The 19,938-nt window shown below is 38.5% G+C and overlaps 1 protein-coding gene across 4 annotated transcripts in view; it reads right to left on the bottom strand.

The window, feature by feature from the left end:
* Positions 1-559: 559 nt before the first annotated feature.
* Positions 560-19,938, bottom strand: part of EXT2 (exostosin glycosyltransferase 2) — an 85,342-nt gene continuing 65,963 nt past the window's right edge. For 3 of the 4 annotated variants that reach the window (XM_067296319.1, XM_067296320.1, XM_067296321.1), the window contains 5 exons: positions 19,626-19,792; positions 11,829-11,972; positions 10,919-11,047; positions 9,644-9,726; positions 560-3,347 (listed from right to left, as the gene is read on the bottom strand). In XM_067296319.1, the coding sequence (XP_067152420.1) occupies positions 3,209-3,347; positions 9,644-9,726; positions 10,919-11,047; positions 11,829-11,972; positions 19,626-19,792 (662 nt within the window). In that variant the 3' untranslated portion in view covers positions 560-3,208. Of the gene's footprint in view, positions 3,348-8,595; positions 8,758-9,643; positions 9,727-10,918; positions 11,048-11,828; positions 11,973-19,625; positions 19,793-19,938 lie in introns of all 4 variants that reach the window. The other variant, XR_010884143.1, reaches the window with a different exon arrangement.

The following is a 19,938-nucleotide window of genomic DNA, read 5'->3' as shown; positions in this document are numbered from 1 at the left end:
CTCCGTAATGGCAATGAGATCATGGCCCTGCGACCGCACAGATATCTCTAGTTCTTCCTGTTTGTTCCCCAAGCTGCGTGCATTGGTGTACAGGCATTTCAGGGAGGTGATCGAGCATGCAGGTTTCCCAGGAGGGATACAAGAGGGTCCTCCATAGCCACATCCCATGCGCACTTCCCTGGCTGCATTCACCTGTTGGAGGCATCCTGACTTGAGCAGTCTTTTGCCAACTACCCTGTCACTATAACTCTCCCCTTCCCCCATCTTTCCTAGTTTAAAGCCCTCCTTACCAGGTTGGCCAACCTGTTGGCAAAGACCTGCGTGCCCCGCCTCGTGAGGTGGATCCCATATCATTCTAAAGTACATTATGGATATTCAACTTTAACATACATTCATCCAGCAAAACACCCTGTTATCATAATTCTCACCTCTAAATGCATCCATGGTTCCTTACGTACACCAGTGCAGCTCCGAAAGTGAAATACAACAAATGCTCTTTAGATTTACTTTTTAATATAACAATATTAGCCTTTTTTGATAAAATATATACAATGAAAAGTTAACAACAATCTTAATTTAATGACTGAAAACAAAACCATTCCAAATCAGACATACGGGTACATCTTATTTTTTACAAATTTTGCATCAAAACCAACGCAATTATAAACATGGTGGGGATGAAGGGCATTTTACAGATTTGTCAATTGCCCAATTTTGTCCATGACACAAAACAGATAGACATTACCATTTAAATGAGACTGCCATATAAAAGCAGCTGTAAAATGCTACAGGACAAAACATGACAGATACTGGTCACTGGGCATTTGGAGGAAGGGGAATTAGCCCAGATACTTTGGGATGCAGACAGAAGGAACCGTTGCCTCTTACTAACTTGTGACTAGAGACCAGTTCAGGAGGGTTTGTTAGGCTATCTTCACCTAAAAATATTCCAGCAACCATTTGAAATCCTCTGTGTCTCTTAAGACTCTGTGCAAACGTGTAATCCCAGCTTACTGAGAAAGAACCAAGAAATTGCAGCAGCTTCACAGCTTTTTGTAAGGGAGATGTTACAATGCTATTACACTGGCTAAGGCCTGCCAACCTCAGATCAGCCCCAAAAGCAAGGTTAAAATTCAACAGATTACTACACTATCACAGCTTCCCTTTTAAAGCAAAATTTGCAGGGGAAATAAACTGGCATCTCTTGATGCTTAAGCACCAGGACATAAACCAGCAGAAAGGTTCAGAAAGAAAGTTCATGTGAAAGAACATGAGGGACTACAAAGGAGAAATACTCAGCAACAAAGCGCTCCTCTATCTTGTGATACCCACTGTGCAGACAGCAGTTGTTGTCACTGCAAAAGCTATCCTAACTCCCGAACACCCCCTCCCACTGCAAGTTAGGAATGAAGCAAAGACTACACTGAAAAACAACCCCAGAATTTACTAGTAATTAAACGTTCCCAGAGAATCGGACGATGCAGTTTACAGGCACATCCCAGGGGAGTTATGAAGTGAAGCATCCCCTCAGCACTATTGTTCCAATATGATTTTCATTCACAGCACATCCACTGCACTGGGCAATAAGATAAGTCTTAGTGGGGGTGAGACAAATAGGAGCAGATGTTTCCTGTTTCTAGCCTGACTTTCATTTGGTTTCTGTCATTGCTGCCTATCCAGTTTAGGAGAGGGGGTGAACTGTGATGCCTAACACTTGTCCCATTGTTTGGGGTTTTGGCAAAATCTGAGAAATAAGGTTGCTCATAGTGTATCAGAAAAACGGCCCATCGAGTAGGAGATCTCTGTAACTGGCAGCAAGGGAGATTTCAAAAGAAGGTGAATTCACCCTTATCTGGTAACACACATTTTACCCATGAAGCCTGCAGAAAGATTTCTCTCTCAGCCCAACTTGGGATCATCTCTAACATCAAAGGACAAGAGGTCCTTTGGTCAGGGCAATTTTATTTCTAATTTTGCTGCATCTAATTTTTAAATCATGTTAATTTCAGTTTTGAGAAACAATTCCAATTTTCATAAGAAATTTAAAGTCTCTCTAAAAGCTTTCCTAAGCTGTATGCTTCAGTGGCAGCCTGTGGCCATGGGTTCTTTAGTTAAATTGCGAGCCAAGACCCAGCAGTTTTTCCAACAGTGGTAGTTTACAGGAGTTTAATCTATAAGTGTACATTATTAGTGTCTTGCACCTACACACATCCTTGCACATCAAAGCTGGAACTGGGAATTTTTGTAAATTGAAGTGTTTTACTTCAATTTACTGCAACACACTGACTGCGGAAGAGGACTCAGATGTTCAAACATTAATTCACAGCTGTTGCACCAATGTATGGCTATGATGTAAGACTATAACCTGACTGCTCTGTTTTGATAATGAAAAGGAAAAATACAGTCAGACTGAAAGATACATCTTTTTCTTATAATATGACTAATTTTGACACTTGAGTCACATTCTCTTGTACGAACACAGCAGAAAACCTGAGATTTATGCAGAAAGAAGAGGTGCAGCAATTGGAGTTCTATCCTGCAGGTCTCTGTGCTTTAACGAAGACCATCCTCCTAGCTGCTATGTGTCCCAACTTGCATTAAAATAATTTTCAAGTAATATAAAATACTTTGTTCTTTAAGTTATGTGACAAAACACAGATTTTTGCTGCTACTGTTGTGAAAAATAAACATTTGTCTCACTATGCAGAAAAAGCCATTTGTTACACAGTTACTTAAGCCAACAATTAAGCTCAGGAGACACAGGCCCACCAATCCCATAGGAAAAAAGCTCCTTCCAAAAGACAGCAGCAGACAGTTGCTTCAAATGGATGGATGCTTACACATCCAAGAGGGCTCCAGCACATTCAAAAGAAGAGGTCAGTCATGCCAGTCAGACCACAGAGTGAGATTCTGTTTTATTCTTGCAGGTGCACAGCCTCCTTTGGAGAAAAAGTGTTTGTTTTGACATTTCTGGTAGGACCCATGAATAGATTCAATCCTTTGTATGCAACAGAGAAGCAGTTGTTCAGCTTTCCATTACACATTCATGCAATGTGAAGGGAGGACTGATACACCGGAATACAATGTTAATTCCCATCTCCCTCAGATGCAACCCACTTTATTGCATTATTTTCTTCAGGACCTCATATTCCTCTTAGCACCTTTTCAGTCTTGACTTTCAGCACACAGGTTTGTCTCACAGGTGCCTTTACAAGCTGCCAATATTGGGAAAGCTCTTCAGTTTCTCAGGAAAGTCATCTTTGTACAGGACAGGGTCAGCCCGGTGCTCCACCACTTTCAGAGGCATGGTCCCAAAGACAGAGGCAAATTTATTGATGCATTCAGATCTGGTGAAAGGGAAAGCAATGCAATTAAGAACCCCAACAACTGGGCTGTCTCCTAGCTCCCACACCAAAATTACTGATAGAAAAACAACTCAGTAACCTTCCCTCCTGTTCTTGGAAATACTTCAGCCATGCTGGCTTCTAGTAAATAAAAAGGGAGCCTCACTGCAGAGGGAACTGAAAAGAAGCTGGTGTTCTTTGATTTATCCATTTAATCACAGAGAAGAGCAAGGGGATGCTGGCAGCAGCACATGTGCACATGGAGGTCAAAGCTTCCCTTCTCCCTCCCCCTAGAATTCCAGTCATTCTTAAAGCAATGTACATGCTGTAAACCAGAACAGATTAACTGCCAACATGTCTCTTAAAGGGCCACTGTTGGGTCAATTTGGCTCATAGCAAAGGTTTTGCAAAAAACAAGCATTTGTGAGAATGGAATTCCACAAAAATGTTTCTTTTTTTTTTTTCCTCAGACTTCTTCAGAAGCTCTATTTTTTCCCACAAAAATAAACGTGCCCCAATGTGTAGGAAGCACTAACTGTACCATAACTTAAAAGTGAAGCCGAATAAGAACTATAAAATGGAACCAACTAGTTTATTTTCCTTGTCTAAATTAAAAGAAATTGAGCAGTAAGGCATCACATCAGCACAGAACAGATCAAACCACTGATGACTCTTTCAGTTTTAATAACCTCAGGTGTCAGTAATGCTGTAGAAGGGAACAATGATGTGCTTCAGAAAAACAAGCAAACAGATGTTTAACCTTACACTGCTTCTTTAACTCTTTCGCTGAAAGGCAGGGTACCTGTGAAAGTAAGGCATTGAAAACTGGACTAAACTCACCTCAGCTAACAGCTGAGCTGAGCTGTTAGCTCAGCTAACATTAGCTATGTATTTTATAAAACAGCTTTAAAAACTTCAGACGCTGAGAATCAGGCAACACATTGATGTCCACAAGACATCAATGTGATAGACAGCTACAAGGAAACAGGTCACAATTCTTTTACTGTTCACAAATGAAGGGATTAGATAAAAAAAAGCAACGAGTACTTTGACTCAACTACAGAAGCTCCTGTGCTGCAGGCAGTCCCAGAGCAGGTCTCTCGCTCCCCAACCACTGCGCTCTCTCCTGACCCCTTCTAAGGGTTAGGAGGTCACTACAGCTCCAGGACAGTTTTCCTGAACAGACCTGGTCAATCATACCAACTGAGTGTGACAGTTTTGTGATGAGGACTGCTCAAGACTGCCCCAAACACTCTTTTAAAGTATATGGGACAGTATATGGTTTTCAAAATTAATTCCTCAGCCTCTGAGCCATTCTGTAGCTCCCTTGGAATTAAATGATCGAAAAACCCAAAGCCCAAGTTGTTAAAGTGCTACATCTCTATGTAGCTGTTTTCAAGCTATAATGGTCATATTCCAGGCTTTTTTTATTGGCCTGACAAAGCAGCTAGAAAATGACTTCACTGCTGATATTTAAATAAAATATTCAATGTCAAGAAGATCTCAGGCCAGCTAATGCAGACACCTCACTTTCTGCTACCTTCTCATCCCCTCATATTTCTTCCTACCCTGACTCCAGCTTCAAATCTTTGCACTAGGAAACAAATGAAAAGGAATTTGGAGCTTAAGAGGTAAAAAACTGTATGTACCAGGAAACAATCTCCAGAACTGGCACAAATACTTTTTGCTCAGGGAAGCATAGATCTGCAAAGGAACCATCAGTCAAGACTGAAGTGTACAGACACAAGTAGTTGTTCAAAGTCTGCAAAAACAAGGCAGACCATCATAAGGGTAAGTCTTGGGCCCTTGGCACAGAAGTACTGTTCTGGAGAACTGTACTGGAGCACTTTGCCCAGGAATATTAAGTGGTTTCTGTTGCTCCATTAGATGTCCAACATTAGATACCTTAAAGCCATCTGATTTTCAGATAAGGTCAAACTTTCAAATCATCAGTTGCTTTTCAGAAACATGGCTAAACTATAATCCAAGTTGTGTGTACTGGAGAAGTCTTGTGGCAGGAAAAGCACAAAGTTCACAGGCTAGGAGGTAGATGCACTGGGAGATCTGTACATGAGAAGTTTGCACAGCTGCTGTCCCTCACTGGTTTCTGGAATACAAGGCGTTTTACTTCTGGTCTACTGGTTCAAATCCTGCCCGTGACAATAATGACTGAAAGACATTGTAATGTAACAGCTGTTTGGTGGCCTGTGTGAAATGAATTAGTTATCTCAGCCTTCTGCCTGGCGGGCAGGTGTCCACATCATAGCAGCCATTGTCACAACCGGAACTAAGTGGCACCCCCAGAGCAAAAGACAAAGCTAAATCGATAATGGAGACAAAATTGACCTCTTCCCTCCAAAGGTTATACTCATAAATCAAAGATGAGGTCTTATGAGAAAATAGCAAGATGGAATCCTTCTGTAGTTGAACTTATTCTGGTGATAAGACTGTTCAAGCATACCAGTACAATACCTTTAACCAACAAGAAACCACTTCACTTTTAAAGAAATGACAACATGAAAAATGGAAAAGTAAGTATGTTCTAATCATCTGGCTGAGTCAGAGAACTTACTCCTCAGGAAATATCAAATTCAAGAATCAGGAACAGCTTTTTCAGATGAAAAAAGTGTCACATACACGCCACACAATGTGTTTGAAGGAAAGTTGCCTCTTTCCAAGAATTTCATCCCCTGCACTGGGCTAAATGACTTGAATTCCAAAGCATCTGTCACCTTAGGGCAATATAAAACAGCAAAGACATCTAGCACATTAAACATTCAAAGCTAGGAAGCCAAAAAAACATGACATGTCATCTTATATGGAGGGTAGATGTTCTTCTTGGTTGTGTTCACAGTTCTGCAAATTCATACTAACAGAGGCATCTTTGCTTCCAAGAATTATTCATTTTTTCCTTGCTCTGCTGACAACATGCAGTTGTGCTCAACAAGGAATCAAATTAGTGTGAACTGAGAAATTGAGAGCCCTGTTGCCCCTGGCACACTGGATCAGCTTTGCGGCCAATCTAGTAGGTTAGGGTCTCTCTTAATCAGTTTCCTCTCGCTTATAACCCAAATATTTTTTGGCAGAGTAACTCTGCACCTGCAGCATTTGGCCACAGGCTACCTGGTCAGTTTGCTTATTAAGGGAACATCTTCCTATTTTGACTCCAATAAATATTTATTCACCCTAAAGAAGGCACTGCTGTTGACTTTGCTGCAGAAGCAGCTCAGCCTTTGTTATATTTACTGTACGCACAGTTGCCCTCTAGGCTGCATTTTACAGAGTTCTCCATTTTGAGAGCCAGACATGAAGATGCTAAAGGCAGAAAACTTGTTGCTACTTAAACACCCCCTGTAAATACATGCATTATGAGATCCTTCTACAGCTTCTCCTGTGACCCGATGCAAAGGCCTAACCTAGGGCAAGAAGGGGATTCTTGGTTCAAAATTTTCTTTGGTTAATGTATTTTAATGATGGAGTTCAATAACCTTGGAGGCTGAAGTTTTATTTATTTATCTTGGAGAAGAGAGCAAGAAGAATAGCAATGCTTGCTTTCCCATGATTCTCTGTAAATATCCTTCAGTATAGGTGGAAAGAAAAAAAAAAAAAGGCATCTCTTAGGTAAGACACAGAGTTTGACTATACCGTGACTCCTTTGTCACTCCTGAGAGTGTCAAAGGGCCCAAGAGAAATGGTTTGTTACACATCTTTCCAGGACAGATCTCCACAACTGAGATCTCAAACTCTTTTCACTTACAAAACAATCATCAGTGGCTTGCTGTGCATCTTTGCGCTATTTTTGAATCAGAAACGTAATGCTAAACAGTTATGCATGATCATGACAACCCTGAAAAACTGTTTCATAACCAGTAGGTTGATCCCTGGATATCTGGGTCTGTAACTAGCTCAAACTAACTGCCACAATTTCTGAAGGCTAAAAAACAAGGAGTCGGGCACTTGAGGGAAAATGCAAGTGAAGCTGATTATGGCTCTTTGCCTGATACCCCAAGTATTGTTCTAGGTACCCACCACTGCATAGTTACCTGTACAAGTTGTTCTTTTATAATATGCTAAGGATCATACACTTTTTCCATTCAGCTACTCTTCTGGTCGAACAAAAGGTAGCTAGTATGTACATATGAGACATAAGAGCCTTACTCACTGCTAAGTAAGGAAAATTTGCCCTAGAAATTTCTGTCATTTACTATCTACTTAAAATGAACAGCTAGCTTAGAAGGTTCGGAAAAAGAAACCCTGTCAGATTTTTAACTAAATCCCATAAGCTGAAGGTAGATAGTAAGAGCAACACAGGGTGAGAAGGTGTTAAGTGTTAGCATCTAGTTTCAGCATTATATTAATGATCTTGAAAACAAAACCTGAATATACCCAAAATGTATATCCCTACAGTTTTTCTCCTGCACCCAGCTTCTCTCCCAGCATTTACTCCTTTTGCTGGGCAAATAAAAGTATGTGGATCTGCGTCAACCTAACATTTCCCACACCTCAGTTATCTCCACTGTCAGAAACTATATGGGAGAAGCAAAGCAACAGTTAAAACATGTTCTCAATAAACTGTCAATGACACTTTACTTTGAGGATACAAAAATTGTTATAGACATGGAAACATGACCTTTACCAAGCACAATAATGCACTTTGGAGCAAATACTGCTTTTTCATCTTCTGTTTTTATGGTGTCTACCTTAATGAGATCCTAGTTCATGACTGAAATTTCTATATACAGTTGTAATACAACTAGTATAATCATAGGAAAACTCAACTGGGTTCAGGTAGTCCATCCCGTAAGCCAGTGCACAACTGTGAGATATAATACATCCTCTCGTGCTTTCTTCAGCTAACATTTAAAATTTCCAAAGCTTCCTGGTCTTTCCTTAAGAAGCTTTCTGCAGAGTATTTTTTCCCATCTTACGGAGTACTTTTTACATTTGACTTGCATTTTTCTTCTTTTTTCTTTTCAATCCAGACTCTTATACACACAGTCTAAATAATTTGTCACCTAACCTTGGTGATTATACTCTACAAGGCCTGGTGTGACACTTGGTTAACAATCAATCAGCCAAACTATGCATGTTTGTGTTATGTAGTGTGTGTGTATATACATGCAGACATACATAAATAAGCCCCCAACCTACTAACCAATTTTGCATTCATTCATGGAATACAGCTCAATACATAATATCATTTAAGTTGCAAAAGGCTGGTCAATTAATACAATATTTTAAATTTGCTCACTGAACAGTGTGGAGAAGGAGAGAAGAAAGCTCACTCGGAAGTGTAATGCATGCCTGTTTTGTTTTCTACTGTTACGTCTTCTGCTGGTGTCTTCCAGCACTATGGCTATCCTTGCTTACCCATCCCATCAATTCTGTGACTGCAAATTATTTTTCTCAAAGCCTGCAAGGAGAATGCAACAGTCTGAGAAGCCTACAGAGAAATGCCTTTGTCAGTCCTAGGTCTTGGGTAAATTCCACCTAATAATTTATATGTACATTTATTCTCAGATAGCCCCTTTTCAAACAAGGGTCTCAAGCAGCTTTGTAAAAGTGAACAAACTTTCCCTTATTTTACTTATTCAGAAGCTAAGGCAGGGGGAAGTTAAGTGTCTTGGTCAAGGTTAGGAAGCTATTTTACTGTAAAGCAGGGAATAGAACTCATATGCTTGCAACTTTCAGTATTTCACTCTAAACACTCACTGCCTTTCCAAATACATACTTCATTCCCAAATTAAATTCTCACAAAAATATAATAATGCTACCATTGTTAAAAAATGCCACATTAAATTGTGCTGGCAAATGCACTTCATTAGCAGAAGCAATGTGCTTCAGAACCTTTGGAGGAAAGACAACATACAAATTCAATAACATTATCAGTAATTTATATCCATATTAGTCAAACACTCTTTGGTAAGCTAGGAACTGTGTGGACTGAAAAAAAAATTCTCACATTTGTTACATTTGAGATTTCATGATGAAATGGAAATGTTGTATTGAAAGTACTACTAACAACCTGAATTTCATCTGTATGTTCTATGTGCTTTACAGGAAAGCTGCTAAAAATGGTACCTTTCTGAAGTCCTTTCTTGTAGCTGTCTACTTTTCAGTGTCACATCATCCTCTGTGAGAATGATTTATGCTGATCAAATCCATGAGACATTCTTTCAAAATTAGTATTTTACAGAAATATAAACCATGAGCAATTTTGGTCCTAATCTAATGAGATACAGGATAAGATTCTAAGGATCAGAACAAGGCCATCAGTGAAATAAAGGGTACTCACTCACCTTTCCACCATGTGTGTCTGGTCCAGCGATAACCCATCGATCGCTGTGCATTCTGGACATTTGAACTTCTTCCGTGGGGTCACCTGCACAAAGGCACACCAGATATCATCAAACATCAACAGAATGGACATTAATCTCCTTGCACAGAGAGCAGCGCAATACCTCTGAACATGCCTGCAGTGTAAGCTGAGCTCTCTCAAAAAGCAGGGGGGGGGAGGGTGTTTTAAAAAAAGCCACTCCATTCCTCCACTCAGTTCCATCTGGCCTGGCTGACTGCAAATTCACAGGGGCCCAATAAAAACGGCTTGGAGGGGTTTTGCCTTCTGTAACTGAAAAGAAGTGGTGATGACAAGCTCCTTAATTCCTGTTTAATGACTGTTTTCTCACTGCCAAGGTCCCTGTATAAACACCATTTGTTCTTGCAGCCATAACAGCGATGAAATATAGCTTCCCATACTTCACCGTAACGTTAATCCAACAGACGCTCTTTTGCTCACTCTAGTTAATAGCTGACTAGCAAACTCTGCAAGATTCTCCCAATTGCATGGAGGTGCCAAATTATTCTGCTGTGCCTTGTGCAGCTCAAAAACTTTTTCAGCAAAAACACACACTTTATCTTCTAAAGACTTTTCTGGGAAATGCAGCCACCAGTCCCAGTAAATGACGACGGACAGATGGGAAAGTGGACCCCACTAATTGAAGTAATGCCTGGTGGCCTCTAAATCTCATTCCAAGTTGACACACTTTGAAATGAATGTACAGAGTGAATGTCCAGACCTGAAAATGTGTCGAAACATGTCAGGAAATTAATTCGGGGATAAAAAGTTCATTTAAAGCTGATCTTGCAATTAACATTCTTGCAATTAACATTCCTATAAATCAGCTGTTGCCAGTCCATGACAGAGAGAGCTGTGGACAGTTGGCAATTTCTTTCCTCGAGTGATCTCAAATAGCTAAAATATATGTATGTTTGTGTACCTATATATTTACACATATCTATCACTTAAATTACCTTCTTCATACTTCATCTAGTTGGTTACAATAAACACCAGAAACAAGCGGGGGGAAAAAAAAAGCAGTTCTATGTTCCAACTGGCATAAAAGTTTTACTAAACTGGGCTTTCCTACCATGGAAAGAGAATGAGACACCATTCCAGGAGTAAATGAGAGAAAAAAAGAAGACAAAGAAGTATATTCAAACCTATTAAATAAGTTTATATGATGTGTACATCATGTTTTTAAACTTTACAAAGCTAAACTATAGAAAAGCTCTACCTTAATGACTGATTTGCCAGTGACATTTGCCACCAGAAAATTCATGGCAATATCTTCACAGTTCATATGAGCATCCACCCAGTTCTTGATGTCTCCAGGCATTTTATAGGTGTAAAGATAGTTAAAATACTGCAGGACAGATGGAAAGAGAGAGAACGTAATTTTAAATACAGATGCAGTAACTACAAGACTCTGAATATTTCAGTCACTGAACAGCAGGCGGGTAAGGATAGGTTACGGGCAAACTGTTATCCTACTTTCAGCAAAGGATGACTTTAGCAGACAGAGTCATTTTTGGGTGCTTAAGGGTGTAACTACTCCTTTCCTGATCAGCAAACAAATTTCTTTTCAACTGGTTTTCATATTTTAAACCTTTAGCTACAAAGCTATACTCATTGCAAAAGCAAAAGGTAATCAATTACACATCCTGCAAATTGACAAGTTTTTCTTTAAGTTTATGAATGTAACATTTCTTTTACAGGCAGAGACAAAGCAGCTGTTTCCACAGCAACAGAAAGAAAAGGAGGCTTAGGGAAAGTTTGCAATTTTTTTTTGGATTGTTGTAGGGAACAATCATGTTGTCACAAAATACTCACTAAACAATGATAGAAACATATAGGTCCTTAAAAAAGATTCACACTGTGGATTAGTAGAGGCTCTTCTGCAGTTCAAGGTGAACTGCTTGCTCTCTGGATGACTGAACCATCTCACTTTCTAAGAATTCAACAAATGACACTTTGTGCCACCACAGCCTTTTCAAGTGAAACACAAAGGCTGTCCAATAAAAAAAAAAATACTTGAATTCTCTAATGAAAAATGATCAGAGATCATAGTCTGATATAAAACAGCATTATATCATTTAATAACAAGATACACTGAACATTCCCTTTATTTATGGTATCACAGTTACCTTGTGATAAAATGCTGCCCCAGTCAGCACCATTGAGACTTCATTGGTCCATTCTGATTCATACTTCCATTTGTTCATCTCATGGTCCCAAAGATGCAAGCGACCTGGATATCCAACCAACCTGTCAGGAAACTCGCGCCAAACCTGAAGGGAATGAAACACGACACTGTGCTAACCAGGCCCTCACAGCAAACAAATGCAACTGCGCAGACGCAACATATCTACTTATGAAAGGCAGAAGGACAGTGGCCCAGAGACCATTTCAGTTTGCACAAGTCCCAGTTCTCGAAATTGGAAGATGCCCGGAACAAGCACGAGAAAGCCCGAGCTTGCTTTGAAAGGACCCTACAAGTCAGGGAAGCCATACTCCAGAGCAAATAGCCAATAAAGCAGTACTAGCTTTCTTGTTGCAGAGGAATTCAACTGACTACTCAAAAAGAATTTAACACTACCTAAAACCAGCATGATTAAAATGGAACTTCTGATGTTAACTTCAGTAGATATGGCTACAGCCTAACTACTTTCATAACTGGCTTTGGATCTAACCAACCTGTTTACTTTGACAGGAAGGGGCTTAACACAAGCTTATATTTTAATATTTCTGGCATTCTTTAGTGGGTGCTTGGATGGATCTACTGCTACATGGCAGGCATCTTTGCCCCTGACTTGTTCCAGACAGCTGGATACAATCAAGATACCATCCTGTCACTCCATACATTACTTTGCAGCTGACGACAGGATCAAACACAGTAGACAAGAACAAGGAGAAGGGCATCATTAACACAACCCCATTTCTCCACACTGCTAGACACATTAAATAATGGTCAATTTTTTGCAGGAGTTAAAAGAGAGAAAGGATTGTAATTATTTAGAAGGGTCTGAATGCTATATACTAGCTAAATACATAATATTTATTACTGATCAACAATGAAGTTAGTATTTATCCACATTATTCACACAGACTAATTACTCAAATTTTTCTTTTTCTTTATCCCAATATCTGCTAGATTTATTGGAAGAACATGAGTCTTCACTCTCAAACACATCATGTTAGGTAACAAGAGTTTCTGCTTCAAGTTGGTAATGTATAAATAAATAACTAGAAACAGCCACTTATGACCAAATTTCATTGTGCATGCAAGATCAATAATGAAAAAATCTCATAACTCCCTGAGGGCCACTTCATAAGCCAAACTTTTTTCTCTGTACAGAAGGCAAAGGAATCCTAGAGCAAAAATCAGATGAAGTTGCAGTAAAGAAAGTATTATACAGAATTTCACGATGCTGAAAACCTCACTTTGTCTTCAGTTTCCTTAGGGTACTTCCTATGTGTCAGTACATTTCAATTAGGAGACCTGGCCTATAAGGACTGTATGCAAGTATTTGGTCAAAGTAAATATGATAAAACAATCAGCATTAATTTACTGCTTCTGTATCTGCATTTCTATGATTTTGCATTACTATATACCTTTTCATCTATAGATCTCAACGCATTTTATTGCTGTCAGTTAATATAGCTTCAGAATCCCATGATGAGAGTAGTTATTATTTCAAATGTACAGATGAGGAAACCTGCCAAAAATCATACAGGAAACAAGAATGGGAACCAGATCTTCTGACTCTCAGACCTGTACTTTATCCAGAAATCAATCTTTCTAGACAGTTCTAGGGCAGAAGTACTTGGATAGTATTTAGATAGGGCAACTGTCTAACAGAGGGCTCTTGAAAGCAGAAATGATTTGGAACTCAAGAAGCAGAATTCAAAGGATGCTGTCACAAATTGGTGCCATCAGCTAATTAAAAAATAAATATATTTTTGGCAGACCAGTGAAGGCTTGGGATACCTAATTCGATTTTGACATGATGTCATAAACATTAATAAAGAGCAAATGGACAAATGTATAGTTACTCCCTCTTCCAAAATTTTATTCCTCACCCCCTAGGACTTAAAAAATTAATAATTAAACTGTATTTTTTTTCAAAACCTGACTATTAAAATACCCATCTCCCAGCTGTTGCAAGACACTGCAACATAAACTACCAAGGCTCAAAAGACTTGACAGAACGCTGCAATGTGTAACATACTGAGCTAAGAATTCTTGTGGCGAGAATGACATACATATTGTAGGCAGGTGAAGGAGAGATTAAACTCGGCTACTGCTTCCCAAGGGACCTTAGTGCCCTCATAACACAGAACGGTGGATTCATATTCTTTCTAGTTTTTGTTCTCAATGAGATCTTCCAGAGTCTAAATGACATAAAATAAAAGCCCATTGTAATGTATGTTACTAATACAAATTTCTTTGCATCACTGTAAGGCTCAACACTACTGTGATTCTGGCCTTTGAAAACTGTCCATTTGATGCATCTAAAACATAACTTAGTTGTTTTAAACAAAGGTTCCTTTTAAAAGGAATGCTATCAAAGTCAGTAGAAACCTTGGTTTCTTCATAATGTTCATCACTAGCTCATTCAATGGTAACTCCTGGAAAGTCTCCAAAGAGCCACCTCTAGCCCACTGCCCAAACTCATACAAATATTTTGTGCCAAAATTAATACATACAGCTATTGTTTATAAAGAAGCATTCAGAATAGCAACTGTGGTAATGATCCCTATACTACTTTCCATTTTGCACTACAGTTCATTTCCTTATTTGACGGTTGCCTAGAATTTATTAGTCTGTTAGGAATATGTTCTGGCTTAGCCAGTGATCTTATTAGCTCCCTCAGACTAAAGAAGGATGGCTTGAGTTAATACGGGTAAGGGACACATCCAAGGAAAAACATATTGCCACGTGTGTAGGGGGTGTGCTTCTCAGATGACAACATTATTCCAGTGACTCTGCAAGACAACACTGAAGATACATATTTTTGAATCAACCACTCCACAGATGGAAAGTCTAACAGAAGAAGTTCTGACTGGGTAGCTCTTGTGAAAGACACTAAGAGAAAAGTTAATATTTGTTTCCAAGTCTAAGAGAAGTCTAAGAGATTTTATAAGACACTGAGCACCTTCTTTAGCAGAATTGTTGCATATTCATTCCGACTGTTAAAAATATATTTTTGACATTACTTTAAGGAGGAATAATATAACTATTTGCTTACCAAAAGAAGACTTTTCCATGGGTAACTGCTGTCCCAATTCAAAGCTCTTTCTTCAAATCAAAAAGTTACCTTGCAAATTATGTGCATGTAAAGCAGTGCTTATCTTTGTGGGCTTTGCTCTTATGTTTTGCTTTGTTTTTTAATAAAAACACAAGCCATCCCTTTGAGGACTAGGGGAGAATTAAGTGTGGCTGGGACTGCAGGAGGAAAGAAAATGTACTGATTGACTGTGTTTTCTTTAATTCATAGGGGATAGCCAAAGTGTTTCATTTTCACAACATTGCCATGGTAGTTTTGGAAACACTGATTATTTTTCTGCTTACGAAAATTCCAAATTTTCTAGTTTTGATTAGACAATTCCTGAAGTTGGAATGTAACTATTAATACAGTCTAGTACATTTCATGCATAAATGTTGGAAAAAATTCTGGAAAAGAAAGTGCTTCTCCATGCTTTCAGTTACAAGGAGAATGGGCTGCGGTAGCTTGTTTGATGGCACAGAGAAATAGAACAAAACAGTTCAGGCTAGGAAGCAAAGAGAACTGCAGACAAATAAGACTTGAGGGTATTTCAGCTAGGCTGTGTGTTTAAGTATGTCACTTAAGAAGAAAAAGAGCTTTGAATGCAGCCAGCAGTTACCCATGGAGAAGTCTTCTTTTGGTAAGCAAATAGTTATATTATCCCTCCTTAAAGGAATGTCAAAAATACGTTTTTAACAGTCAGAATTCATATGCAAGAATTCTTCTAAAGTTGGCACCCAGAGTCTTGCAATGATTTTAGCCTAGTGGAATAAATATGTAATTCATCAGAGAGGTGATGTTTTTTACTCTTAAAGAATGTCAGAGAAATGAAGCACTGAAAACTGAGCTTTGAGACAGAATAAGAACCGTCTACTATAAGTAGGCAAAACATTTCCAATAGAAAAAGCACGAGCTTAGCGATGCACCCAGCTATTTTTACTATGAACACAGAACATGTGGTCTGAAAGATTTCAGGGCAATAATTCTAATTTAGATTATTTTTATTATTGCTGTAATAAAAATAATTTGCCTTTGTAAGGGTAAAGCGCTGCATAAGTACCTAATAAGAAATCTTCATGAAATTCACGTTTGGAAACCATTATCCCCATTTTCCAGAATGATAGAAATGCGAAGCAATCTGCCCTGAGACCAGCTAAAACTCAGAGGTGGGAAGACCAGAATGTATGCTCCAGTCTCTTTTTGAAATACCAAACGCTTCCTGAACAGCCAATGGTTCTGCTTTAATTTTTTAACATTACATTAATCTAAATATGTGTTCCTTTTCTTGAATCTCTCTGATCCTGTGAACAAAAGGATTGTTAAGTGGGGAAAAGCTGTCTTGCCTTAACAGTTTCATTTATTATTGTCTGTAGTGCCTCAATTCACCCCTGTGATTTCGCCACGTAACTTACAGAAATCCTCTTTTTCAAAAGTTATAATGTCATGATTATTCTTACGCTACCTTAATACATCAGCACACAGGGACTATTTTTCTGCTTGCTCGAATAGATTTATGCTATGTAATAAATCACTGTACCATAATAGTTCACTTTTAACAAGTAAAAAATGTCTGACACTTTGAGTGTTACTATAATTTTTTATGGCTGAAAGTATACAGAGATCAAAGTTTCCTGGTTTTTTTAGGCTTGCTCTATACATCCAGACAAGACTGTGACGGAGGGGGTTTTACCACATGTTTAAAAATAAAGTCTCAAGCATGTCAGGAGAAGAAAAGAAAATTACTGAATGTCACGTTTCCAACCCTTCTTATTACTGAAGCAGAAGTTGACATACTTTTAAAAGAAAACTTTCTAGTAACATTATATGCTGCTACTGTTCCCTCCGGGTTTGCCTGCAAATAAGTCAAGAGCTGGAGAGATACTGTTCTGGTAACACACACAAACAGATAAATAAATTATTACAGGTTGAGGACAATTTAAACATCTGGGAGCCAGCTCAGGCCTGTCAAGCAAGTCACAGACACTCAGGGACAGGAAAGATCAATCTTCAGCCTTGATTTCTGTGCCAGAGTAGGAATTGTATCACCCACCCTCTATAGAACGAAAACTGTATATTTATAAAATAACCTGCTGTGTTGATGTATTTAAAGACATTTCTATTCATTTATTTTACAGAAACAAGCATTCTCAAAACAAGGATTCAAAGTAGCCTTGGGTTTGTCTCAGCTATCTGCTCAATAAGGCATTTTAATTTTCCATCTATGTGGCTGCGTACTAAGGTGGCTTCACAGAATTAAAATGGAATTGGATTTATAATAAAATGAGAGAACTGCAAAGTAATAGTTTTTAGCCTGCCAGACTAAACAATCTTGTGCCCAAACAGTTACATTCACACACAGAATACAAAGACTGTTACTCGGGTAATCCCTGCAGTCAAAGCACACAGTCCACAGAAGGCCAATAAATTAGACACAGTACAACAGTTAGACCTGGGGGTGAAGAGCTGTAAGTCCCAACTGTCACCTAATCACACTGACTAGAGGGGAATTCACTTCAACTTTTAATTGTCTCAGCTTTCTTCATGAGGATAACACTTTCCTGCCTAAGTGACAAGACTCAGTGTATGTGAAGTTAGACATATGCTCAACAGTGGAATTTTAAATTAATGCTTTGGACATATGAGCTTCACAGTTCTAATTCTCATGACTCCTGGCTGACATGCAACTGAAACTCATCTGCAGTACTGCATGTGAATCTTGCTTCGAAGCCCTCCAAGTCTGCTTTGTCAGGAGTGAAGATTCATTTGGAACTACTTAGACAATCACATAGGTTTTTTACAAAACATTTATATTTACTTTGAAACAGCTTTATGAAAATCAAAGTGGAAATGGAGCCAGAATTTACACAGCATGCTGGTTATAGACTTGCTATTTTTCTTTCCATCAGTTCACCTCAGAACTCGTAGTTACAAGCACCAACACAGACAAAAGTAAGCTGGCTTGCAGAACTGCCAACACTTCATTGCTTTGCTGTTGCAACACAGTGCTTAAAACACTCAGTGTAGACAATGCAGTACAGAAAAGGCATATGTGGCCATAAAACCCCTTTTTTCAGTTGTCTTCTCTTCATTCTGTCTTTCACACTTCATGTACTAACCCGTTACTCTTAAGCTGGCAAAGGAAGTATTTTCCTTCTGGAGACACACGTGATAGATTAAACCCCTGTCTCCACTACGTAACATCTTTGTTATTACATCAGCATACCTACATTACCACAAGTAACTTTTTGAGTCCAAAAAATCATTGCTTGCTAAAGGTGTCTTGCATTTGAGAGAGAGAAAGAGCCATATTTTATCACATACATATTCACATTGAAGACTTATTTCCAACATACTTCTCTTTAAAAATATCTTCTTGTATTAACCACTGCACTTAAGATTATTAAAAATGAGGCAACTATCACATTTAATTTGCCTTCAACCTTTGAGAATACTGGTTTTCATTATTTCACTCAATTTAGCTAACAAAATTAACCATTTTCATGATTTTTGTTCATGATACTGCAGGTACAGGTATAAGTAAATTACTCAAACCTTTCTTAAAATATGCTATTACATTTTTTAAAGTTTCTGATTTATTTGCAAGTACGGCACATTTGTCTTAAATGCACAGGTGTATCAGAAATGTCAGATTATGAACCGTGTCATATACCCAAATGGAAGACAAAATTAACTCATTCAGACTGAAGTTTTGGAAGGAAGACAACAGTGTTGCCTTAAATAAGTGCGCTTTTTGGACAAACAACTCAAGTATGACTATGAAAACCTTCACCTCTTTGTACTGCCATGGGTAACTCATTTGGACAAACTTTCTTTTTATTGATACTCTCATTACAACAGAAGCTGCTGAAGCTTTGCCATTTCAAGCATATGACTGACACATATGCATCCCCTCCTTGACATTCTTCAGTTCCCCTTTCCATTGCACTCCACCTTACTTTGGTATGTCCTCAGGAGGCCTCCTCTGTTCTCAGCACTTAATCTCTGAAACTTGTCTTGTCCATCAATTCATACAGGAAGAATCTGATGGCAATGTACCCCCAGCAACAGAGAAAATGCTATTTATGAGCTAAGAGACCAGTAAAAAACTGATCTATTTCTTTTTATTTTGAAGTGCGTAAGTGGCTACCAGATTAATGGGACAACTAAACAATTAATTTTGCTTGAAGAGAGCACATCAGAGCAGCCAGTCCTTTCAGGTGAAAGATGGGCAAAGATACAGAATGGCAAACCCCGCAAATCTTGCTAAACACAAAGCTCTCAAAATACCTGAAATATTAACTTGGAGACCACTTCTGATTTGTCATGTCTAAAAAGTTTTTGAAACTGATAAGATGAATCCTATTCAGTCTCCAGACTGCTTCCATTACATAATTTAATATTTTCTGGAGTCTCTTGGCATAACTGTGCCAGTTACCAAAAAACTTCTGTTGGCTAGCAGTTTTTCTATAAAATAATGACTATCTGAATAACTGTAACCCTCTGAGCTCCTAAATCCAGTTCCTCAGCACATTTCAATCAGCACTGAACTGTCATAGTGTGTATAGAAATTAAACTATCTGAATAAGTAGACTGTCCAGTGCTTTCTCTGCTTCATATACACATGCAATGTTGAAGTGGACAGAGTAAGTGACAGGAAAAAAACAATTCTCCTACCTCATATCCAAACTGGAGTTCATCCGAGGTTAGCATAATGATATCATCATCAATAGCCAACACTGCTTCTGTTTCAATCTCATCATAGGGGAAGAAGCGGTTACTAAGTTTGTTTTCTGCAGTTCTAACAACTTTCAGTGGAACACGAATCTTTGGCCATAGAGAATCTGGAGAGAAATATTAAAAGAAATATAATTCAATATTATAATTTAATTCTGAACAAGACTGCACTTCTGCCTCAAGGATCTCTTCAGTCCTCTTTCCTCACATCCTAAAAAAAAAAAAAAAAAAGCTTTTGATGGTCAATTTATAT

Source organism: Apteryx mantelli, chromosome 4 (assembly GCF_036417845.1).
Source record: "Apteryx mantelli isolate bAptMan1 chromosome 4, bAptMan1.hap1, whole genome shotgun sequence".
Taxonomy (NCBI): domain Eukaryota; kingdom Metazoa; phylum Chordata; class Aves; order Apterygiformes; family Apterygidae; genus Apteryx; species Apteryx mantelli.
The sequence above is the reverse complement of the archived record's forward strand: the minus strand, read 5'-3'. Positions and strand labels throughout refer to the sequence as shown.